At 44.0% G+C, this 26,471-nt stretch overlaps 1 protein-coding gene across 4 annotated transcripts in view; it reads right to left on the reverse strand.

Moving 5' to 3' along the window:
• TP63 (tumor protein p63) overlaps positions 1 to 26,471 on the reverse strand; it is an 86,131-nt gene that overhangs the window by 37,741 nt on the left and 21,919 nt on the right. For all 4 annotated transcript variants that reach the window (XM_088061001.1, XM_088060999.1, XM_088061000.1 and 1 more), the window contains one exon: positions 11,770 to 12,024. In XM_088061001.1, coding sequence (XP_087917127.1) covers positions 11,770 to 12,024 — 255 coding nt within the window. The remainder of the gene's footprint in view (positions 1 to 11,769; positions 12,025 to 26,471) is intronic.

The following is a 26,471-nucleotide window of genomic DNA, read 5'->3' on the forward strand; positions in this document are numbered from 1 at the left end:
GATACAAACAAGTCTTGGCCCCATCTCATACAGAATGGATTGGTTGCAGATGTTCTCCTGCAAGCTACATCTTGCCTCCTGCAAGAGCATTCATCTCCAAAACACATCATTTCACCCAGTTTGCCTGAAGCCAAAACTCAAAGGTTATTTAATTTTTAATATTTTTTTTTTTAACTCTAACCTACCTACAGCTGTGCAAGCAAAACCTCATCTGGTTTTTCAAGGCATGAAGAGGAAAGCAACTAAGTTTAGATAAAAGTAACCAAGTCAGGGCAGTCATCTTTCTGCTCACCTCTGCAGGAGCCAACAGCTATGTCAGGGGTGCAATAAAACAAAAAATCTGCTATATTTCAGAGAAGCCTGACATATTTCACTATCTTCCTAGGACAAGTCAGACGTGAGCTCATACAGTGGCAGGTGAGTCAGTGACGAGTCAGACGAGCTCCTTAATTAAGCTTTACGGGCAGATGATCCCTCGAAGGTGTAATCAGATTGGTATGGCCAGTGGAAAAAGGGGAAAAAAAAGAAAAAGAAGAAAAACACTTCAAAAAGCTGAGTGAACTGCTACACCCTTGCTGAGCCGTGCTGGGCAGGCTGAAGGCAGCAAGCTGCCCTGAGACCCCAGCATTCAGTAATACCTGCACATCCTGCACACCACTCCCCAGCAGCCAGCACCTTCCTGTGTGCTCAGTTCTGCTCCTCCAGGGAGCAGAGAAATGCTGACTTCTCCAGCAAGCAGGTCACACTGGGGTCACACTGTGGACACAGTGCCATCCCAGGTATCCAGTGCAAGGGGCACCCCAGGAGCTCCCTGTTCAGAGCCAAGGGTTGCCAACAACTCTGACCTGTGTGGTGGAGATGGAAGAGGTCACAAATCAGTCATTCCTAATTACTAACAGAATCAATCTTGGCCAGGTGCTTTTTCAACATTTAAGATGCTACCAAGCCATCTCACTTAAGAGAAAGGCCCCATGAACTCTGTTTTGGAAGCTTTTCTGAAACAAGCCCCAAAACATACATCAGAATATCACTACACTGAAACAAAATAGCGCCATTAAACAGATTGAGATCAGCAGGGTGACTAACAGCATCACAGCATTTTTGTTCTCTTGACACCACACATGCAGCATGGAAATGGTTTTCTTCCAGCACGTGTCCCTGCAAATTCATCCTGGAACTTGTCTCGCCCATGTAGCTGCTCTTCCAGTGCTGCAGCGCTCCCTCTGAACGCCAGCAGCATCAGCACAACCCAGCTCTCCCCATCTTTATCTTGCACTGATCAGTCTGCTGGAAAACCAGCCCAGAAAGACAGACTCCAACCTCAAAAGGCATGGCAAAGGAAATGGGCAAAAATGACTCATCAGAGAAGCCAGCACACAAAGGGAATGCCAAATAAAGGTCAAATTTATGAATTCCTTATAGAAACTGATTGCAAAGCAGTCAGTCCACATGCTTTGTCTTTGTCAAACCTTATAGAACTAATGATTGTGAAGAACATTTCTGAAGATTTTCCTAGGGTCTCATCACTTTCTTTCTAAGTGCCAATACCATAAGAGGTTTTAGTAGGATATCTAGAAGTGCACAGATTCCTGTTAAAGTCCTGTTTGCTCATATGCCTACAAGAACTCACCAAGGATGGGTCTAAAAAAATGACTAAGAGTGAGTTGTATGAGAGGTTTGCAGAAGAAGAGATGGGAGACAGGGAACTCATTGCAAAACCAGCCACCACCCTGCTGATTAACAAAGAGGGATCACTCAGTGCTCAGACACTGGACAAACATCTCATGGGAACACTCTCTCTCCCACCCGTGGCAATGCTGATGCTCAAATGCAGACAGAGCAGATGCACTGCCCGCCCCGCTGCCGGCCCTGCAAACACCCTTCAGGCTGGGCACCAAGCCCAGTGGCACTGCTCCCACCCCTTCCCCACGGGAATCCCTTCCAGCCCTGCCTTTCAAGTGGGGGTCCAAGGAGCTCTGGGTGAAGGCCTGATAGCAAACCTGGACTCGCTTTTCTCCCACTGTGAGGTCAGGAGGGAGGCAGCTCTCCCAGCCACAGCTCACACAGTTGAGCTAATGAGCCCCGACAAGTGGCAGGGTGAGTTTGCTAAGGCTCAGCACCACAGCTAACACAGCACTGGTACAGCACTGCGCTCTGCCTACACAACAGGAACAGGCTTTCCCTCTAGCCATAGCCCCCAAATGGCCTGTGTGTCAGGAATTTTCACACCCAGTAGGCCCAGTGCTGGTAAAGCTCAGTATCTCAGGCAGGGGAAGCAATAACCCAAGCGGGACCCAGGCTGTAAGTTTTAGCCTCAAGATATGTTTCAGTTGCCCTTAAAGTTAGTTTGTAGAAAGACTCTGATGCCTTGTAAACAAAGCAAAATAAGAGGCCTGAAAGCTGAGGCTAGTGATAGGGCACACACAGCAAGCAGCAGTGTCCAGTTGCCCCCCCTGGGGCATCTCACATCATGGGTCTAAGTGTTTTACAGCATGAGATCACAGTTCTGTATTTGAGGGTGGGCGGGTGGAAAGGGGGAAGAGGGGGAGCGGAGGTAGAGGGAATGACTTGCACAATGCTACCCAGATCACATCTAGATCACAGGGCAGCAGCAGCTCCGAGGCTGGGCTGGGAGCCAAATGAAGGCTGTGCTGCTCCTGAGCAGGACATCTCTCCCCAGGAGGAGCGTGTGGTGCACCCCAGGACACAAAACGTGGGGAGGAGAGCCCCAAGGCAGCATAGCCACCATGGCTAATGGGGAAAACAACAGGGCCACAAAATGCAGACCCAAGTCCTGTCTCATTTGTTTAGGAAAGCCATGTCAGCCTTCAGGTGCTGTTTTCCTGTTTCCTCTAGCACATTTTTCAGCTTTCCACAAAGCTGAATTTAGATGGGCTTCAGCAGCTAACGTGTATCAGCAGACCATAAAACACTGCTTCTTATTAGACATGTAATATTTTGCTCTGTTAAATAATCACTCACAGAATACATTTAAAAAGAAATAAAATAAAACAAATGAGGGAGAAGTAGCACTCTTCTCCTAAGGCTCCACCAAGTTTTGTTCCAACGTTTAAGTGTTATCTTGAACAACTGGAAACGGTAACGTTTCTATCAATACTCAGGTCTATTTGCAAGAGGATCTAAGATCTCAGCTTTTGGGTAGCTATCCTGCTGTGTTTGCAATAACAAATCTGACACACCTGCACATAGCAAAACCTCATGAAAAGACTTCCATTGCATAATAAAGTTCATGCTCTTTCTATATAGAAGCCATCCCTACTCAGGACACTTCTTTTTAAAACAAAGTAGGAATTTTTTTGCCTGCCAAACACTACAGCTAAACCCTCAGCACACAGAGCACCACCAATGCAGCACACAGAGAATTATTCTTGCCTAAGCATACCTCCAAACTGCTGTGTGCTCTGTATAGAGTTGGCAGGGACATAATATCTATGACAAATGCGGTGTTTCAGCTGACCTAAAGAAAGGAATGATCATCTCCATGGGCAGTCTTTGTCCACACAGTGTGCAACACCTCTTGTACTAGCCTCCCTGAAAAAGTTTGCCCAAAAGCAACTTATTCAACAGCCACTCAAATAGTTTTTGCACTTTTTTTTTTTTTTTTTTAAGGCTGAAATATCTTCTAACAGTGCTCAGTCTTAAGTTACAGAGATCAATGGCATGGGGGAAACTGGCAACGTGTTAGGAAACCCTCCTTGCCCTGGAGCTGCTGCCTCCCTTCTGGGCCAGCAGCCGTGACCTTTGGAAAGGTAAGGAGGCAACTGTGCTGATGCCTCTCTCAGCTCTGCCAGGCTGCTTTGCATGCCTAGCACTTGTGAAATCCAGGAGAGCTCAGCAGCTTTCACATGCCAGCCCAGGGGCAGTCCCACTGTTGAATGCTGCAAAAAAACCCCCACCAAACCTCCCCCCCGGCCCCCCCCAAAAAAACAAACCCACGAAGCCAAAACCAACCAATAAAAAAAAAAAACAAAAAAATACCAACAAACTAAAGCATAAAAAAGAAAAAAAAATCCACTCCAAACAACTGCTGGTTCAGAAATTTTGGCACTTCTGGCACCTTGGTTTCCCTTCTCTAAAATGGCGACTCCACTCCTGATTTGCCTACCAAGGAAAGGTGTTTGCTGATTAGGGAAGTCATGTTTGTGCAGCACTTTGAAGATTTAAAGCACTACATTAATCCTACATGTTGTTCTTAGTGGAAGCCAATTTTTAACTAAGAGGAGGAAAAAAAAGAAGAAAAGCTGATTTAAATAGTGACCCTCCCCTACTTCAAGATGTTCACTCATCTCCCAGCATCATCTGTTCTTATCTGTAAATGTTTTTTTAACCCTTCCTTCTCACAGTTCTCAGAAACCACAAGTCTCATTCAGCTTTTATTTGAAAAAATGGCTTCTTTCCAGGCTGTGGCTGTTTCTTGTAAAGTTAATTCCTTTGGTAATACTGCTGGAGGCACATTGTTATGTTTGGTGTGTGTATGTACACATATGTATTTTCCCCCTTTTCACACGGTGCTGTTTTTATATATGTGTAGTGAAAGATACCTAATCCAGGATTACGGTTCTCTTTATTCCTTTCTCATGAAAGTAGGTGGGGCTTTTTTTGTGCAAGTTGCATTGATGAAAATTATGTTTAATTATGCTTTTTCCCTTCCACATAGACAAGAAAAAAAGTCTCCTTAAAAACAAAAAAAAAGTTCCTTGCACCTAATTTTTCCCCTCTGAGTTTTCCTTCAAAAATAGCTGAAACCTTAAAACAAATTTGCTAAAGAAGAAAAAAATTTATGATGCCATAAACTGGAAATTGCTTGTACAAAACAGCAGAAGGATCTTCTGCCTCAGTGGGAGAGACAACCCTTCCACATCCTATATTCTAAAGCCTCATGGTTTTTCACTTGCAGATCCCAGGAGTAGTGCAGGATCCCTGTAGTGAGCTCTAACTCATCTCCAGTTACACTGGGAGGAAATCAGCCACAAACATTGCAACCAAGAAGCTAAACCCTAGTGGGGAGAGATCATTCATACCATCTGATGCCTGCCTTCTCCCAGCAGGGCAGGCACGCTGGACACCCCACACTGCCTGTGCTGTTTGAAGATCAGGGCACACACTCAAAGCAGACCAAAAATCTCAGTTCCCAGTGCACACAAATACCAGTTCATACAGTGAGTACATAAATTCCCTTCTCATCCTTCCTGGGCACCACTAAGTTGCACGGGGTACAGACCGTCCCTTACAGTGTGGTGCTGCACCACAGCTCAGCTCTGTCACCACGGAGGGCACTGCTCCTGTAGAGCACAGAACAAAACTCCTGCTCACACTGAGAGTTCACACTGCCTTAGTAGGATTTACAAAACAATCTGGGACATAAAGGGAAAAAAATGCAAGGCAGCTTACATCACAAGGCATTTTCCAGAAACTGCTCCACAGGTCTGTACAGCTGCTTGAAAGGAGTAACAGAAGATGATAACTGGTAATGAAAACAAAATATACATGACAAAGATATTATGGGGAAAAAACACAATTACAGTCTAATGGGAACCTAGTGCACTGAAATCTCATTTTACTCAAGCATAAAAACCCAAACAGAAGCCAGCAGTCCCCTCCTGACTGGTTCTCACAGGTGAACTGGTTCTTCCCAGCTTTGTGAGCTTGAAAACACCTCCCTGCCGTGAGAAAGGCACCTCCTTCAAAGACAATAAGCCTGGCTCCTCTCTTTCCAGGCAGATGACCTCGGACAAGTTACTTATGCCTGAACAGCCTTGGTGTTAGGCCCTGTAATGTCACACAGAGGGAAACACACCTCAGAAGCTTCTCAAGCAAGAAAACAGAGTTGCCGCCTGTCCCTGCACGAGAGTGATGGTGGCAATTGACACCTGCCCAGCGCCAAGAGCCCACGCATGCTGGAAGCAGCCTCTTGAGGCAGGCACAGCTGCTGAGGGCTTAAGGAAGCTGAATCTGAGCCACTTTTCACCTGAGGCAAATGGCCAAGTACAGCAGCACTGCTGATTTGCCATGAAGGCTTCAGCTCACAGCAGCGCATCAGCCTGCAGCGCCTGCATCCCAAACTGCAACCCCATCCCCTCCTCCGCTGCCTTCCGCTTCCAGGCTGCTTCTCCCCCCTGGATTACAGCAGCTTTTCCATTCCTCTCTGCCCCAACAAGGGGGGCTATCACCAGTGAAATAAACTTTGCTGGGTTTATGAAACTTTGCTGGGTAAATAAAGACATTTACTACCAGAGTGACCCAGAGGTGACCAATTTGTCTGTTTGTGGAGGGCTGCAAACCCCCTGTAGAAATGAATCTCTTACAAGGACCCTTCTCAACTGCCCTCTGCAAACAGGCAAAGCCTACACCACTGCTGACTAGGAGCCTCTGAGAATAAGAAAACCCAAAATCCTGTAACAAGGCCACGTTCAATCCCACTCCCCTAACAGCCTTATATACAATGTTAAAGGGTGAAACCGGAAAGCTCAAATTACACTGACCTACACACCACCAAGGAATCACAATGCTAAGATTCCACTCAGCACAGCCTTACACGTATAGCCACTGAGACAGTCACCAGCCTCTAAAAAAAAATTATTTCACTTATGATACCAAGAGATAATCAGCAGTCAGGACATACTGGACATGACCAGAGTTACTGAAATGATGCCCTATTTGAACAGATTATTTAAGAGAACACTGAACACATAATTAGGAACTATTGAGTCAGGGCAGCGTACACATCTAATTGCCCTCTCACTGCTTCAACTATGCTTATGCACAGTCCTCTGATTCATTTTATAGAGACTGGCAAAAAATGTCCCAGGTTTACTACGTGGATCAGAACACAGAATGCGTTTAAAATAAAAATGGAATTAATCAATCTGAAATAGAAATACTGAGATAGCCCAGCCAAGGAATCTGTTCTCTCAGCCACAAAAACCTGTTATTGCTTGTGTGGACTAATTTAAGTGCATTCTTTTCAGCTTCCTTAAAATTAAGCTTTTCCAAATTCACTAACCCCAGCCAGCACAATCCACTTATTTGCTTTCATGCATGTCACACACACTATTATCCAGCTTTGCTAGCAAAGAGAGTCTGAAATCTGAGCATTTTCTGATGGTTGTAGGTACAGCTGAGTTTACTGAGAACAGGAAAACCAGTGAGCCTGCTTGGAACACGGACTGCAGCTTTGGAGAGTGCCTTGTTTCATAACAAACCCTGCAAGGACCAACCCAGCTCAGCTCCAACCTACTGCAGGGCATGAGAATAAACTGCTAAACTCAGGTATAGCCAACACCTAAATTATGCAAGTCTCGCAGGGCTTGGTGTCTTCCTTCAGCAGAATCAAAAATTTGCAAATAAATTTCAGTTTTCATTTAAAAAACTTAAAGCAATTTCTGCCTTCTTGTGACTATCAAGAAAAGTTATAAAATATTTAGTAGATGCACCCTAAAGGCTCAAAAACCTGGGAGGGAGTAAGAAGAACCTGTTTTGTCTTTTAAAAAAGTCTCATGACTTATAAGGTGGTATCTTGCTTTTGGGGATGGGCGGATCAGATTAATTTTTTGATAGCTTGCATTTGGCAGTAATGTTAACTTTTACTTACCCTGACATACAATTTTAATTTTTACTTTCCTACTGCAATCATACTTTCCCCCATTTTACAGGTTCTGCTAGTGGCAGGTGATTGCCAAATATTTTTTAGAGGGAAAAGGGAGTGCAGTTGTTTATTTATTTATCTGAACTCCAAGTGGGTGGGGAAGGATGGCACACAATTTCCACAAAGAAGAAGAACCTGAGGTGGCACACTTTTGAAATTACTTGTTTTCTTCTGCTGCAGAAACAGGAGGAGATACTGCAATGCATGGGCATATGGGAATTCTCCCACAACAAATGAGACCCTATTTTGCTTAAGTTCTTACTTCACCCAATTCAGAGGGCTTCTCCCTCAACCTCAATAGCCTACTCTGTCTCATCATTACAAACAATAACTGCTTGTTTCTTTGCAGCATGGTTTTCAAGAAGGTTTTATTGTATGACGATGCATGTGAGAAATTTTGTTCAATTTAGACCATAAAGGTTTTTGTTTTCAAACACTTCAATAGAGTTTCAATTGTTAAAGACTTCCCTTCTGAAAAGGCTGATTAACCTGCTTATAATCCTACTTGTGTTCTGAGGTCATTAATTAAAAAAATAAGCAAGGATGCTTATAAAGTCCTCTGCAATCCAATCTCAATTTGTCATCATTAATTAGATCAACATTGCATACAAATGAGACTTAACCTGATTAGACAGCATGTTTTACTGGAATTCCTACTTAAGGTCATGAAAGACTTCAGAGAGAAAATTTGCAGTTATTTTCAAAGTGAACGGCTCATACATATGGAATCACCCTGTCACCTAGCCTCAGCTAGTGTTTCTCTTTGTAATTTTGGCCTTTTTTTCTTCCCCCCCTCCCCCCTTTAATTAGGAGTCCATCACAACCCCAAGCACAGAAGCTGTCACATTCCCTCACAGCCTATATTACACAAATGCTGCTGATTTTGCAAAGGGTGTCCACCGTCCTAGGACAATAAGTGCCCCCCCCCCCCCCCCCCTCCCCCGGCAGACTTTGGATGAGAAAAAACAATACCAAAAAGTTTCAAGAAAAAACAAATTATACCAGGTCTGTTGACAGAAACATAGTATTTAAGTAACTAGCAAGTAAACTCTCCACTTTCCCCACCTCCAACAGAAATAACCTTGGGATCTAAATACACAAAGTAGCTTAGAAACCTGAAGCACCTTCACAGGTCTGCAATCACTCCATGAAAGCAGCTCTTGGTTTTTGGAGAAATAATCCATTCCTCTTACCCAGCTCACTGCCTTCACTCCCATGACCTAATCTGACATGACTCAGCCCAGAAGCTCTGGTGAAGCATGCTGTTAGCCAGGACAGCAGTTCCACTGCCAGGCACCACCAACCCCTTCCCAGAAGGACAGAAGGTGGGTCAGACCGGCTCATCCCCTCCATAAAGGGGGAAAGTCCAACTAAATGGATTTCCTCACTTAATATTTTTATCCGGGGAACTGCACAAGGGAAAACAGGGAAAAAAAAATAGAAAACTAAACCAAACAAACTAAGAACAAGGCTTTCAAGTTTTGGACTCTTAATAAGGGTGGGGCCATCAAGTAATTAAACTTTTAATAGGTCACTGCAGTGGAAGAAACTCTTCCAGTTGGGTAAGTTCCTAATCCATCATTAAAAAAGACGACAGGCATTAATCAAAGTGTATGAAGTCACACGGGGGGGAGCAACTACAAGAACTTGCTCTTGCTGAGAGGATGGGGCAATCGTTCCTCCTTTCATCAACATTTCATGCGTGTTTCCACACTTCTCAGGACGACAGTGGGAAGGAGAGCCTTCACGTCCCTCCCCACCCACCCCACTGATAAAGCTGTCGAACACAGATTACCAACTGCTCAAGAGCTCATGTGAAATGAGTTGGTGGATTAATTAGCAGAAGGGCAGAGCTCCGAAGATGGATAGATGCTCTACTTTGCAAGGCGTATTGATTGAAGGTCCCCAGCCAGCCCCACAGGACTGGCATAATCCAGTGTGAGCATACAGCACACTGCCAGCTCCTGCACGAGCAGCTCAATCTGGGTCACCTGGATTGGTCACAGCTAATGCAGGGGCACCTGGACCACACGCTCTCCTCCCTTATCAGACAGCTGTTTAAGAGCCCATTCCTTTAGTAAAACACATGGATTTAGACCCGAACAGACTGAAATGTGCATGGGGAGTACACCTTCATCTGCTGGTCCACATAAGGGCAATGAAATAGAGGGAAGGCTAAACGAGCCCTTCCACAGGCTGCACACATCGGATGACTGTAGTCATCAGAAAACTTTTAGAAATTTTATTTTTTTTCAAAATCAGCATGTAATCTGAGCTTTGACCACTATCTAGATCCACATTAAAATTCAGCCCTCACTTCTACCCCAAAAAGCCACTATCACTGAGGTGAAACATCTCACTTAAGCTTGCTAGTAGCTCTCCTGCCTTCATCGCTGCTGGAACAACCTACTACATATGTTCAAACCTCATTTCAAAAGACTGCTTTTCGCAGTTGAAAGGAGAGCATCAAACACCTTGGCTCTTAGCAGCTGCTTTAGATAATTCTTTGTACTGTATGTATCAAAAGAGAACGTCTTTTCATACCTCCTTCAAAGGACCCTCTCCAGAACAGCTAGCAAAAACCCAAGCCAGCATTTTCCTGCCCTGAGAAACGCAAAGCAGAACTGACCAACAGTTACCCTCCTTACCTAAAGGGAATTGAAAATAAATACTGTGTGTAGCGTAATAGAAGAAACAAGGACATGAAAACAAGTGCGAACTACAGCAGAGCATCACTCCCCAGGCTGATGAGTAAAATATGCAATTTCAACCTCACTTAAAAATACCTCTTTTATGCATAAACAAATGGAAATGTGGTTGTGACTGGGCCTATCACATTTTAACCTCACTTAACACGATTCTCTGAACAAAATTATTAATGTCTGTTCTAGACAAATTTTACCAGAAAAGGCTTTTAAAATATAAGGGATGTAACCTTATAGTGATCTGTGGCAATATAGCATCTTTTTCCAGATGAGAGCACAAGGGCTCTGATGCTTTGCTGGCAGCAGTAGCTGGGAGTTTGTTTTTTAGTTGCATTTGCAGCTAGATTGTATCTGAGATCAAAGCAGTTCCTCAGATTAAAAAGAAAAAATAAAAAAACCCACACCGTTTTAATGCTCTTAGCTTTTGGTAAAAAGTCTATCTTTTTTTTGCTTAAAAAAAAAAAGGAAAAATTAAGTCCTTGCTTTTGTTTGGGTAGCATGGGGCAGGACATTATTCACTGCACCTACTCCAAGTGCCCACAGGAAAGGAAGGCAAATATTGAACATCTTGAAGATAGCAATATTCTCCATTGTAAACATCTTTGTGCTAGAGCCCTACACCACAACAGCTGGACTTCCAGCTCCAGCAGTGCCGAGTCCTGAGCTATGAAGTCTCTACAGCTTGAACAATCAAGCCAGCACCACCAAAGATCAAGAGCTGGGCTTCAGGTTTCAAGCTTCTGCATTTTTTTGGTAAGAAAAGTAGTGTTCTGACAGCAAAGTGTTAAATAAAAACCCCAAAACACCAAACCAACAACGAAACTCCACAATAAAATAACCCCACACCCTTCAACAAAATCCCAAACAACACACAGGGCTGACCCGAGCTGGTGATATACTGGGGTTCCCATACCAGCTGCAGGACAGGGACACAGAAAATGACAGTCACACACTGCATGGGTCTGAGCAAGGAGCACCACCTCCACCCTGCTGGCATGGCCCTGCATGCCAAACCTCATACAAACCCACAGATGTTGAAGAAAGCCAAGGGAAGCACTGAGGCAATGCTAATGCCCACCTCAGGTTTTACTCCAGTGCTCCTGCTGGGCCCAAAAAGAGAGCCACTTGGTCATCATGCATGGTCTCTATGTGACTGGTTTTTTGCAAGGCATTTTAGTCTCCTGGGATTTAGTGATATTACTGAGGGTTAAATTCCCACCACACCCTCTCAGAGCAACATCAAGATAAATGTCTCCCTTCTGTGTGACACATCACGCCCTGCAGAGGACTCGGGTCACTTTGTTCTTGCACAAGCCTGGGTATGTATGACATGAATAAAGTCACTATGGGCAGGGGGACCAAAGTCAGCGAAGGAGTGAAGGGATGCTGTGTCCTTACCGTCCATGTTGCTGACTTTGCTGTGCTGGACTGTTGAAATGATACATCGAAGCTGTGAGGTCCTGGATAGTCTGTGTTGGAAGGGATGGCTGGGGAGGGAGAGAGGGCGTCAAAAGTCGAGCTGGGCTGGGCGTAGGGCGAGGGGGCCGTGACGCTGTTCTGCGCATGCTCCGTGTTGTAAGGGCTGGTGGAGGAAGAGCCATTCTGGATCTGCTGGTCCATGCTGTTCAGGAGCCCCAGGTTCGTGTACTGCGGCTGCAGGCAAAGAGATGCACAGGAGCGTTACAGGAGCTGTATCAGCACAGGTGGTCAGACATGGCACAGCCTCCACCATGGAGGATGCACAGCATCATCTCAGCACCACTGGTGTCACACCAGGAGGGAGATTTGCAAAGGATATCCCCCTCTTTACACTGGTGACTGAAACAGAAAGGAGTACAGCTTCTCACAGTCACACACTGGCTCAGCAGCAGAGCTGGGAAAAGAGCCTGTGCATAACCAGTAGGTGATTTGCAGAGCAGAAAGCCATCACAGGGAGACAGGCTCGCTATGTCACACACAGTCAGACCTTTTCAGAGGTACTGCTGCAACCTGGTAAAAATCAGCAGGTTACTACAGCGCAACTGGCTCTAATGTCTACAAGGCTACACCATCTTCAACAGTCTAATGCTCTCCACAAAGGCTGTGGATCTGATCCTGCCACATAGGATGATGCTAGGACCTTGGGAAGTAACTGCTGAAATGTGACTCACTGGAAAAGCGGTTAGTTGCCACCCGCCTATCTGTACCACATATTCAACTGCCAGTGACCAGTCACAGATGGTGGTAGAGAATTAATGTTCTCATCAAGTAAAATGGAAACAGACAGCATGGAAGGTTTCTTCCCATGCTTAAAAACTATCAGTGGCACAGCTAAGTGTAGTTAACTAGTAGTAGTTCACTTAAAGTAACTAAAGTAGCCTTCAAGTACAAACAATTTGTGAAACAACTGGAAGACACCAAAACCAAAAACCTTAGAGAATAGAGTACAAAGGCAAAGGTTAGATTAAGGAGAGGTTAACAGAAAAAACAAATCTAATACCCTAAATTCAATGTTTAGCTGAGGTCCCCCACCTCAAAGAGAGAGGGGAACACAGTTTAGAGGAAAGTGAAAAGAATAAGCAAATCCTGTTAACGTCATCCCGTAATGTAGCACTAGATGACAACTCTTCAGCCTGGAAAAAAGTCAATGAGGAGAAAGGTGGAACTCAATATGATAGAAGGGGATAAATTCCTAGACAACATAGAAAAAGGGCAAAAAATTACAAAATTAACTGTCATGTTCTCTTAAAAGAGGAGTTGGGGAATAAGCAAACATCTTGAGCAGAATTTTGGCTTAAATACACCATTTATTCTTCACAACAGAGTTATTCTTCACAAAGCCTACAAATAAACATGGATTGTTTTATTTTTTTTTTGGCCACAAAATGACACAATACTAAACACCTAAGTTCAAAAAGGCAGGAGACAAGTTCTGCTTGAGAAAAATCCACCAAGACAAGTGTATCTGATTTTAAAATTCTGAACTACCAACACTCGGAAGCTAGGAAAGTATTCTGGAGAAAGTTACACAACTGCCAAATGTTTTTAATCCTCCAGAGGACATGGCACTGGCCAGTGACAGAGCAGCAGACAAGTGGGATTCAGTCACGTACATCGGGTTCACAGCTTCATCCTTGTGTGTGTCCAAAGGCATGCAGCATCCCAGGGCATGCAGCATCCCAAAGGTTTGTGGTGCCCATTCCCAGTAGTGCTGGGCTCAGCCAAGAACATGCAGCAATAAAGGCACCTAGTTCTGCTGTTTGCTGCTGACACAGCAGAAGAGACTCAGGCTCTTTCTCTCATCCAAGGCTCTGAGCAGCTCATGTCCCTCAACATCCTATAGCTCCAGCCCCACACAGAGTGATCAAGCTCACCTATCTGTCAGTATTTCAGATAGTCTGCTCACAAGTTCCCTCATCCTTCCAACAGTTATTCCTCTACTTATCAGCCAAGTCTCCCTGAGTCAGAGCACTAACCACAAGATTTATAACAAAAAAAAAAAACAAAAATAAAAAAATCTCTTTCTCAATACTGGGAATCCCAGCAGCCTTACTGAAGCTTCCAGCAGCACATCACCCCTTCAAAGGCCAGAAAGGGAAGGGCACAATCTATCTGCTGAGCTCCCCTGGGAACTTTGGATAAGCCATTTAACACCCAGCTTTACAGTCATTTCAGCCACAGAGGAAAACAGGATAGTCCCTTTGAGAGGATGAAGTGTCTTCCATGAGCCCGAAGATTTCACACTTTCAGCTACACTTCAGAATGAAAGTAGAGAAATTTAAACCACCCACTGCAGCTTTTCCTTAGGTTTCTGTTTCACTAGAAGAAGCTAATATTTTCTGGAGGTTTTATTAAACACTCAAGGTGAGGCTGGTGCTCTAGGATCTTCAGTAAGGTACATGGGACCTTCCTGAGATGGATCAGCTTGCTACCAGGAGCTGTGCTATGAAGGTCTGGGCAGGGGAGAACAGCACAAAAAACTTCATTTTGGAATCTGGGATAGGCAGCAGAGGGAAGGGAGAGTTGGTTCCCTCCCTCCTTGTCAGTGACTTGCTGTGTCCTTGGGCAAGGCACCTCTCCTCCCCCTCCACCCTCACCCTACTGCAGGCAGCAAAGGTCTGCAGGGCAGGGATTGCTCCTCACCATATAAAAAGCCCTGCACTTAATGGGCCTCCTTTGTCTCAGGCCTGCAGGCAGCAGAGTAATAAAAGCAATTACATATTGAGTCCTAATCCTGGGTGAACCAGTGACTCAGGTTAGTCATTTTCCCTCCTTGCCTCAGTTTCCCCCTCTGGAGCAGTGTGGATGTTATTAGTGCCCAGCACCCCTGTTAGATGGGAGAGTTTGTATTTAATTGGACTCAAAGCTAAATAGTTGATGGGGGAAGAGAGCAATCCAGACTGGTTCTTCCTCTCCGAAAGGAGATTGCAGCTTTGGCAACACAGATGACAGTTATGTCTCATCTCCTGCAGGCTATTCACTCAACCAAGACCTATTTAACGGACTTTTGGAACATGTCTTCCCTTGAGGCTAATTCCTTATGGAAAGAGCCAGAATTCTGACATACTGTACCAGGAAGAGTCTTTTACCTGCTCAATAATTTTGCATTTCATCAAAAAACAGACCTCCTGCCCCAGAATATCCTAGTGAGACCTGAAGACTTCTCAAAAATGTAGAAGTATCACTCAATTGTTTCATCCCTCATGGAGATTATAATCAGACACACTCCCTAACCAGCAAATAATGAGAAGACAGCTGTGATGAAAACAGTCTCCTACACCAGCTCAGACATACAGACAGTAGAACAATAGTGTTTCAGCTTTCACTTAAAAACTATTTCTCTAATCCCAGGCCACTTAAAGCTAATGGGGAAAGATGGCCAAACAAGCGGTCAGCGTTAACAAGACAGCACAGCCTGGAAGTGCTGAAGGTACTGCCTGGGATCCAAATAAACAAAAATAATAAAATAAGTGCTCCATTAAAATGTAAGATATCCTTAAGATATTCCAAGATCCTTTTCATTCCTTTCAGTCCAGGGACCATCTGTCTAAATGTTATCAGCAGAGCAGCCATTCCACTGCATTTATACACTCACATGCCACAGCCGAATGCCGTGTCCCCATTTGCTCTTTAAATAACTATTAATCTCCTTGCACTTATCCTCATGCTGACACAAGCAGCTGTTGGACTCTCCTTCTGCCGCTTCGAGTCCCGCCAGCCTTTCAGCTTCCCCGGCCCCTGGGTCCCCTCCCCAGGCAGGTGCTCCATCCCGGTGACAAAGCCACCAGGTCTGCACACACGAGCACTAAGCCCGGTCTCGCAGCTATGCCCCAAGGCAGGCGCGGAGTTGTTTGCGCTCAAGGGGTCAACACCTGAACTGCTTGCAAGGTTTTGGAGGAATCTGATAAGGCTTCGGGAGGCACACGCCTTCTGACAACAGGACAATTAGAGGGGCAGCAAGCCCGGGGAAGGCACACGCAGGAATTCAGCCCCTTGGCCCCAGCAGCGCTGGGGATGGGGAGAACAAAGGGAGGCTGCAGACTGTCTGCAAGGTATTGCCCCTCAGGAGAGGGCTGCAGGGCGTGTGTTTGCACACACACCGCTTCCTTTCACAGTCCACGGAGAGGAACGCAACAGCATTTAATCCAGAAATTAAAAATTGGCAGGTTGGGAGCCCAGAATTTAACACATGCTGGTATTTTGCCCCGGGGTCGTTTTAAATGACTGAAATGTAGCCCGACCACCGACTCCTGATATAAAGAGAAAGCTACTTGGTGGAAAGAACTGAATTGCATATAAAGCCGAAAGAACAGACTATCTAATTTTCAGTGCTTTTTTTTGCTATTTTGTTCTCTCCACCAAGTTTCTGAAACTATTAATATCACTGAACCATTACAAAAACCTTCAGGCAAGTCTAACTGCAAATATCTAGAGAGCTACAATTAGATCTTAGACTATGTATTTCCGAACATCATCTCAATAATGCATCTTGAACCATCAGTTTCGCTTCCTATATCCCAATCAACTTCACTTTCAGGTTCTCATGCTTGTGGATTAGGAGAAACATGGTTCTGCTGGCGGGGTTGCTGAATTAAAGCCAGAGTGCAAACTGCAGGTGGTTTAAGCACGGTTCTGCTGCCGGGAGGGTGGATCTGCCCCGGGAACAGGGGGACGAGGTAGTGCAGAGCCTGTAGCCGGCGGGTCCGGGCCACCTGCCACCAGAGGGCAACGCAAAGGCTGCGGCACGGCAGAGCCGCAGGGGACGATGCCCAGCCCACCCAAACTGGGGCCCTTCTCACCCTGTCTTGCAGCAAGAACCCACCCCTGGCTCTCCGACTCAAAGCCCATTGTATTAATTAATAAGGTTATGAGAAAAATCTGCAAAAAGACCATCCGTTGGAAAGGAAGTAAATAATGCAAGTCATGAAAAGCTCTGAAGGGGACTTCCACACCAAAAACCCCCTAAAATACACAGCTCCGGCTATTAGCTACCCAGCTAGCAGCGTTTCCGAGTTTTGAGAGTTTCTCCACACGCAAAAATAGACAAAAAGTTACCATCTTCAGGTGTAGAACACCTAGATGCCTCCACCCCTACCAAAACCCTTCTCCCTAATACCGAAAGAACAAGCACTACCATACGCACCGATGGACTGCATTTTAATTTTTACCACTAGATCTATGCAGCTCAAGAGTGGCGTCCAACTACTCAAAAGCCTTGCAAAAGACCTGGTGCTTATTCTCCAAAGATATGAGATGATGAAACTAAAACTACCATGGTTATTGGCAACAAGATTTGCACAGCATTTTGGAAATTCTGTGCTTTGTCCTTAACTCAACCACAATGATGGACTAGGGCTAACTCTTGTACGACTAATGAACAACTTACAGCAATATTTCAGTGCTGGCCCAGGGAAATACTCAGATTCCTGTTGGAGAACATCAATCCTAAAAGCAGCAGGATAAATGTTTCCTATCCAAATCAGATGATAGACACCTCAAATATGTCCAGAAATGTTTAAATCCACCTAAGTTTTCAAATCTTCCTAGCAAAGGATTTTAGTAGCTGGAAATAAATCCCTTAAGCTCAACAGAAGGGCTTCTATCACAATTATTAACCAAGATATTGCTGACTGCCAGTTGCTCAGATGGCAGCTGATACAATACCCCATGTCAGCGCTCTGCTTGTGCCAGGACAAAGCCGTGCCAAGAAATAAAAGGCTCCACCCATGGCCTTCAGCTAAGATCAGAGCTGAAGCAGAGATAGCTCAGCTCACTCATCACAATGAAAGCTATGATTTGGTTTGCCTCTCTAGTCTGTTTCCTCATATAAAAAACCTCAAAAATAACCAACCAAAAAAAATTAAAAAAAAAAAAAGGGAGAGAAATACTGAAAAATTTGTTTATGAGGAACAAACTCAGTTTGTTCCTAAACGGCTCTGGTCCCCTCCAAACGATGAGGGGAAGATGTGCGCATCTCAATTCTACACCAGCTCAGCCACACTCCCTCCAGCTCCAGTTCTAAAATGGAAACAAATCCTGTGGGTCTATTTTGCAGAGGCTTTTCCACTGAGCTACTGGTACAGCGGAATACACTAAGCACTTGGAAACCCTCAGATAAAATGATAATGTGCACCATATACTCAATGTGAAAAGCAAGGGAACAAATAACTTCAGTTGAACCAAAGATACCAACAGTTACCAAGACTGATTTGTTCTAGTATAGTGTCTGGAAACCTATCTGATTTGAGTAATCCTACTGTTGTGTCATTGCTTTTTCCAGGAAGAGAGGAGACTATTTCCCATCTCAGTGGTATAACAGGTTCCCAGTGCAATGGAGGGAACTGGATTTAAAGAAGCCCTGGAGTCAATCACTCCCGTCCTGGAATTAGACCTGCTGCAGCACAACCAAACAGCCTCTCCTCAGCTCAATCCCACCTGTAAGCAGGGAGCACCAATATTTCTGCACATTTTCTCCTATTGAGAAGGGAATCTATTTGAGATCTACAGGGCTGTGCAATATGTACAACCACCATAGCTTTAAGAAACTAAATTCAAGACTACTAAAGAAAAAAATACTATTCTTTCAAGAAGAACAAAAACCAAAACCCCATGAGTGACACACACAATCCTCCTGCACAGGTGTTTCATGTTAAGTAGTTAGATAACTCCAGGAGTTGCCTGGATAGCTTCCAACACCACCTAAATACATAAGGAAAACCTAAGGAAGACACTCCATTTCAATCAGCTGGGGAGGAGAAAGAAACCAAACCCAACCCCCCACAACTATTCTCTTCTCCTCAAAAAACCCCCACCATTAAATGACCAACTCAAATCATACCACTGTGTTTCAAGCTTAAAAACATGACTACTCTGCCCACTTTACGAGAGCATCCCTTCTGTTCCCAGCCATCCCAGACATTTGGTGAACAACACACCACAGAAGCTGAACAGGAGAAGTCAGTGCACATCAGTAATTTGCAAACACACAGAGAATCACACTTGAAAAACAATCTGGCTTGTGTACTGGAGAAGGCAGAAGAGCCTGTGCCATTTTCACTGGGATGAGCTATTCCAGCAGGCATGCACATCTACACCCTTTAGGTTCACAGAAGCAGCACAGTTTTAAGAGCCATACTCTGTAAGGCTGCAGGTCACATTTCACTGAGCCACAATACTGTTGAACACAGGAAAACCTCATGTTCAAGTTAAAGTCCACATATGCAAGCATTTGTGGGCTCAGAGAATGAGACAAATTAATGAAAAACAATGTGAAGGTGAGTTTCTGTCCACCCACAAGGGCTGTAAGCTTTGGAGTTGTCTTGTCCCCCCAGCTGTAATAGTTTTCTGTTTTAGCTAAACTTTGAGTTTTGCCCCTTGGTTCATTCATTTAACTCAGCAAGAAGTGTTTTTCAGCCAGGAGCAGGGTGTCTTTTAAAACAAGCACAGCCCAAAGCAGGAATGCCTGTAATTCCTGACTCCTACCACCTGCCACAGGTTCACATAAAAGACCTTGTCCAATTTGAGGATTGTCAGAATGACAGTGCATCCCACTTCACAGAAATATTAAGGAGACTGGACACGCTGCACCGTATAAGTACTTCTAAATATTTTCCAGTGCATACAAAAATAATATCCTTGACTTCCCCAGAGCATTTTAGGCTCTTAAAAAAAAAACTCTAAATTGAGCTTTTGAAAAAAGTTCTACTTGCATATTGAGCAATGGGTTTCTGAAAGTCAGACCACTTTAGAGTTTTCAGACTATAAAGCTTCCATTAAAAAAAAAATCCCTTTCATAAACATAAACCACTTTCATTAGAGTATCTCAGCTATGCTCAGTTATTTTGAAAATTCAGACAGTTTAAAACAGGAAAGTCCAAGATCCACCCCCACTGCACACAGTCATTTCTTGATCCTGAGCTTGTGCTCACCTATTTATTTAACACATAATCTGAAAACATATCAACAAAAAACAGAGGAAGGCAGTAAAAAAAAAAAAAGGAAATCAAACAACAATCTCTATGGAATCACAATACATTAGAACTCCATGATCTTAAAAGAAATTGATTCATAACCCAAATACTCAGCTTCCTAAAACTGAAAGAGAGGCCAAGAGTTTCCTACAGTCTCCTATTACCAGCTGGACAACAGAAAGTCAACAAAGATCTGAAGAGCCATAAAGTACAGACAAATCAGAAAAACACCACCTCACATTCCCAGGAGATGTAAACATAACTGAATACAAAGACCTGCATCAGAAAAACCAGGAAAAGACTGCAAGATTTCAGCAAGGCTTTTTTTTTGCCTGATTTCAGTGGCTGAGAACAACTGGAAGATCCTAGCTTGGTCAGCTGCCCAGAAATCCTATGTGCTACATTTGTGCAACAATACTGAAAAGTTGGATAAAAAATTAAAAATAGACCTTTAAAAATGAAGAGGAACCAATTAAAATATAAATGGGGAGGTGGGGAGGAGCAGCAGGGGCTGGAAAGGAAAACTCCAGTAGTTCATTAAAGCTGCCTTGTTTCTTAAACTCTTTACTGGACAATAACCATTAATGTTATCAGCCATTTCAGACATGCAGCATTTTATTGTGTTGAGAGGGCAGCTTAGCTGGACAGGATATCTGTGTGTCATCCACAGTGAAAGGCTGCAGGCACAGTAACCACCAAAGTATGGCCAAAGGGCACAAGGACAGTGAATAACCAGGGTCAGAATAGAACCAGGAACTGAAGTTAGCTCCCAAATTCATCATTACGCTCAATAAAATCTGAATGCATCATCTTTTAGACATGAAAGTAAAATAATCCAGCTAGGAAGCATTTTAGTCAGAACAAGAAATTCAGATCATCTGCAAGTTAAATAAGTCAAGCAGTTAAACACACAGCAAAAAAAAAGAAAAAGGAAAAAAAAAGCCACACACATAAACCCCCACACCCACTCTTTGAAGAATGGTGCAACTATGGAATATAAGAATTCATAAGAAGAGTTATAGGAGGGCAAAGGGCAGATTAAAACAAGTTAGAGCAAGCAGAGGAAAAGGGTTACACAGCAGCATCACAGTGCTTATAGATTAAAAGGGATATCTACTGGATTCTCTAATGTTTGTTTCTAATTTTTCTAAATTTGGTCCTTTCTTCTATCCAAATCAAGCAAGAAGACTCCTGGATGGTGTTCCCAAAAGCCTGGACACCAAACAGCACACTGAAAAGCTTTCAAGACTGAGGGCGGGGGGTGGGTTAAGAGGACTGGATGCCAAATTCCGATTAGATCCCAACTGCAGAGAACAAAAAGAGGCAGTGCTTTGCCTTCCAACACTACTTTTTGGTATGAAAGCAGCTCCTGGCCTGCACCAAGCTGGCACTGCCTGAGCCCAAGGATCTGCTGGGGTTCAGTACAGCAGGATACACACAGGCAGGGGATCCCCCTACCTCCCTTGCCTCTGTAGTTCATGTCAGACGCAGCTTCACATCACTACTGCAGCCTTCTCAGAGGCAAGCAGGAACTTTATATGGTGTTTTCCAAAGATGCCAGGCTGTGCACACATAAAACCCAAAAGCTGGTCTTTGAGAGAGGGGGTTGTGAATGTACAGACACAACATACATGCAAAGACACTGCTCCTTCCACAGTGATTTCACTCTATCAGCTTTACAAACATCAAGAATCTTCTGCCCAACTATTTAAATCACTTTGCCACATATTCTGCACATGCAGGATTTCCAATGGGCTCCCTGGCATGGGGCCTCCAATGTCTAACAGCAAAACTAAACCCAGTTTCCAGTACTTCCCTCCCTGTCCAATACTACTGACTTCAGCAAACACCAGGACACATGGTGCCACGGTCACTTATGCAAGACACAGCTTCAGAGATTTACATTTGAGGTATTCAGCTGCACAGACCTTTCCCTGTCCAGACACAAAGGCGTTCTTCCAGATTTTTGAGTAACAATATACCCACTAATTTCCATCTGATACCACATTAAACTCCCTACCCCCCAACTTGAACATTTACAATTCCTTTCAGACACAAAACACAGCAGACTGACCAAGGCTCATCTCAACAACTTTCCCACCTTAGCATCAAGCAGTAGTTTCCTGTTTCCGAAGTATTGGTGAATACTTAGCCAGTGCATGTTCTGGTTTCCTTCTAAAGAATTTCTTGCACGCTTTCCTGCTGCTGAAAGAAGGTGGAGGGAAATTTACTTATCTATTCAGTTCTAGTTGGTCACCACCAGCACCCCTAAGGGAGCCAATTCTTTGACTATGGATGAAATCCAGAGCAAAACTGCAGCAGTGAGAAATCACAGTAGAGGATTGCAGAGGCTACTGAGAATCTCAGAGACACAACTTAAATCTGCAGAATACAAGTTTTACAGAGCACTCAGTCGGAACTTTATTATTTTTCTGAGCCATTACTCCCCAAAAAAAGACTTCTGTGATTCCCAAAGACACCATGACATTACCTAAAAATGCCAAAACAAACAAGCAAAATGATTAAATATACTTTTTAGTCATTTCTCATACAGCAGAGAGATCCAGTTGCTGACTCAACACTTCTGTTGGCATCCACCTATTCTTATTGTTCTGCTCCCCTTGGCTGCTGAGGCGCCGCGCTCCAGCCCTGTGCATCATCCCCTGACACAGCTGGACCACGGCTCTGCAGCACAGGGATTTCTGCCTCAGCAGCACAGCCAAAAAACCCAGCACCTCCTCCCCTCTCCCCAAAGCTGGCAAGATTCTTTGTATTTACTTCCTAGATGTGGATTAAAACTGAAAGATTCATATCTGCTGAGACACAATCCTTCCCTTTCATTCCCAGACACTACCCCACCATAAAATATTTCCCCTTCCCTCCCTAAACTGGGCGTTTCCTCCCACTTTCTTGCCCTTGGTAAAAACATTCATCTTCTTGCCATCTTGAGGAAGTTGGACTCGTCTCAAATTTCACCAGGTCCCCTTGTATACCACTTCCCAAAGTCCTTGGGGGGAAGTTTAATCCGGATCCAAACCCTGGAATCGATCCCAAGAGGCTGCTGGGCTCCAATCAATGCATTAATTTTCAAGCATGCTCAGCCTTGCCACTTGGGTCCACTTCCAAAGTGAGCAGACGACTGAGCACAAGCCCAGAAATACATCACATCTCAAGCCATCCACTCAAGATACTAACACACGCATCCTAGTTAAAACACAGCTCCTTCAGTTGTTCCACTAAGACCCCAGGTGAAACAGCAGTGGCAGGGGATTTGCAAAAAATACAAGATATCATTGAGCGTTCTTGGATCAAGTGCCAATTGACTCAATCCTAGTACAAATTAAAAAAAAACCAACAAACCCAAAAGGCACAAAAAAAAACCAAACACAAAACAAACAAACAAAAAAACCCAACCCCTCCCCCCAAAAAAGTCAACCACCAAAAAGCTCCCCCCCCACATCTCCCATGAGTTTGTTACTTGCTTGTGCATGGAGCTGACAACAACGGTCAGTAATTTCAATTAAAATCACTAAATTTAGATTCAAGTTCCCAAAGATGATCCAAGTTTACCTTGCCAATGCCAAGGACCTAAACGTTTCCTGTGTCTTATCTGAGACTTCCTGAACAGTTGTTTCCAACTAGTTTGCTCCTTATATCAGTAGCCTACAGAAGTAAAACCCTAATCACCTTAAATGTCATCCTGCTCTTTAGTCCCTGCTCAAGCAGCTAAGCTAACCCTGGACAGCCTCTCATAGGCTCTCCTTTAGAAGAGAGCTGAGATTCTCACAAGAGACAATGTGTTTATAAGAAATAATGCAGAGAAAGATAGGGGAGAACCTTTCTTGTCAGCAGCTCACAGCTAAACCATCACTTGCAAAGCCTTGTATCTTCTGGGCTGCTATATAAAAAGCTTTGTGCCATGGTCTGCTCCTACTGAAAAGCACCTCTTTGATCCATCTGACAATTACAACCTCTTCTCCCAGCACAGCAAAGTTCTGATGGGAAGCTCTGGGACACTAAAGACTGAAAGATTTCTCAGAAATCATTGACTACTGTAACTGAAGAAGCCAAAACAAAATAGGGAGATTTTTAAGAACTGCAAGTTTATTCATTGGAGAGACCCACCCACATGCCTGACCATGGCTGAGCTCATGTGTCACTCTAAAGATCACGGCCTTGCAGAGTTGACAAGGGACTGCAAGGATCATGGCACCAAGGCAGCAGAGAATCCAGAAAACACATGAAAGGAGAAAAAATGCTGAACCTTAACACCCTTGGAGAGAAATTATTTTCCTCCTAATTCTACTTGATACCAAAAGTGACTTAAAACTAATCCAGGCCAAGTGGCACAAAGAGCTTTGAGCTCACTTCTCTGCTGGAGAGGATAGAGTGAGTGCTGCTGTTAGAGTACAAGAAGCTCTTCTCCTTTCTGATGATTTATGCAACCTTGTTTTAAAAGGGTTGCATTCATTTTATTGCCTACTCTGCACATTCTCAAGAGGCGTTGGAGGCAGTGCCAGAAAAATAACAGGGTTTAACAATGTCTAGCACAAATCCATCGGTGCAAGAGCTCCTTTCTGAAGCGTTTCCAGATTTTTTTTTTCAGTGGGAACATTTTGTAAATAAAATTTAAAATTTGCCTTGAGCCAGGCAACACCCGCTTTTATTCAGCCTTTCACGATAATGAAATAAGTAGTTTCTCCATTAGTTATAACTAATGCCTTCCAGAGGAAAAAGTGCAAAGCAAATGGTTTACACTCTCTCACATCTCACATCCACAGCTTTCCTGTTGCAGATGCCATGTCTTCTAGAACTAGTGAAGCTTCTGTCTCACAGTAAACAGAGCTGCAATTGGAAATAAACCCTTCCACACGGCTTATCTTGACAAATGCAAACCAAAAGGTTGCCACTGGATAGGTTGAAACACACGGTAGAAAAAGTTCCTTTCTGGCGTTTCTCTATGCCCAGGGAGAAAAAAAGAAAGCAATTTCACTCAACTTAAAACCATTAGTTCATTACTTAAAATAAACTAGGTAAAAAGAAAGAAAAATACTTCCTGAGGGAGCTAGGAAATAGCATAAATGGGCTCATGTTCTGAAGAAATCAGAGAAATCAGGTGTTGGTAACACTGTTGAAGATTCAAACCATCAGGCCAATAAAAATAACTGGTCAAAACAGCAGTTCTACTCCCCAAGGAAAAAACATTTTCAGACTATGGATACATATATATATATGGATAATTTCATCCAGTCTCAACCAAGGTCAATTTACAGCAAACAAAATGCATCATCAGATGCAACCACTTCAAGATGTAAAACATCCTGACCACACTGCAATGGCTGCACTTCTTCATCTCTCACACTGAAAAGCTGTATTTTCATACTAGAAATTTTTTTTTTTTTTTTTTTTGGCCAAATGAAACTAGAAACTGAGAAGATTATCTGTCCCTGATTTCATACTGCTTACTAGCCCTCCTTCTGACCATGGAAAATTGTAAAATGGAGCTGCAATTTCCAATCTGATGTCAAGTGTAATTACACGACTGCACAAACCCCAGAGCGTGTACACAACTGAGCAGTACCAACACTTCACACACAGCCAGACTGTCCTGATTTCTGCACAAGCACAACAGATGGTCCAGTGTCATCAGGCTTCATTTTTGTGTGATAAAGCACACATTTCATTCTTTCCACCCACATGAAGGTTACAATCATTTGTTTCTGGGTTACACCCATAGCCTTAGACTGCTAAGGTCCCGTCCCTCCACCTAAACAAGGAGAGGATTTCTCTAGGCAAAATTCCCAATTCACTGCTCAATATGGGGGTCACAAAAAAAGTTTTGGTACCCTATGATAGAACAAAAGGTCATCCATGGCATGACAAACCTGCTGCAGTGAGGGGCTGGATGTTTACTGGAAGCATACTCAACTCTTGCCCTTCCCTGTGTTTCTCCTGCAGCACAATCCCCTTGCTTCAGCTGGGAGGGAGATGGGCACATGGCAAGAGGCAGGTCTCAATTTCCCACTACCCACCTCTCTGGTCTACTTAACCCTCTTCACTGGCAAACCCAAACAGAGCAGTAGCATCTACTGAGCCTCTTCAAACAAAAGATCAACACACTTCCAACCTTAGGCTTTTCTACCTCTGATTAAACCTTTGCAACTGGAATGCACTTTGAAAACCTCTTGGAAAAAAAAGAACCTGGTTATATAGGGCCTCTATAGTCTTGCAGAAGACCTTTGCAGTCCAAGGATAAGACACATGCCTCTCAAGCTTGCACAGATGTCATCACACGACAAAAACTTTAATCCCATAACTGCAATTACAGCAAAATCGAAGGATGAATGCGCAAGAAGCATAGCTGGATTTGCAGGGATACATCAAGGAACACAACCTCCCCTGCATCTCTCTGTTTCTTTCTTGCTCCTAATCACAGACTTGTGTGCAAACACCTGGGGTGTTGATACAATTTAAATAAAGAGAGGCCACTGGAAGGCATAGAACTCACATCTGAATCCTGCACAGCTCAGGGAGAGGTTTCCTTCCCCGGGGATTGGGAACTGTTTGCCTGCTCAGAGCCAGGAGAACTCCAAGATAGCATCACAAATAGGAAAACAGGAGAGAGGGTCAGGTTTAGCCAAAGCCTCCTTC

Source organism: Pseudopodoces humilis, chromosome 11 (genome assembly GCF_049639895.1).
Source record: "Pseudopodoces humilis isolate 2021_Gansu_Grassland_sample_001 chromosome 11, ASM4963989v1, whole genome shotgun sequence".
Lineage (NCBI taxonomy): Eukaryota > Metazoa > Chordata > Aves > Passeriformes > Paridae > Pseudopodoces > Pseudopodoces humilis.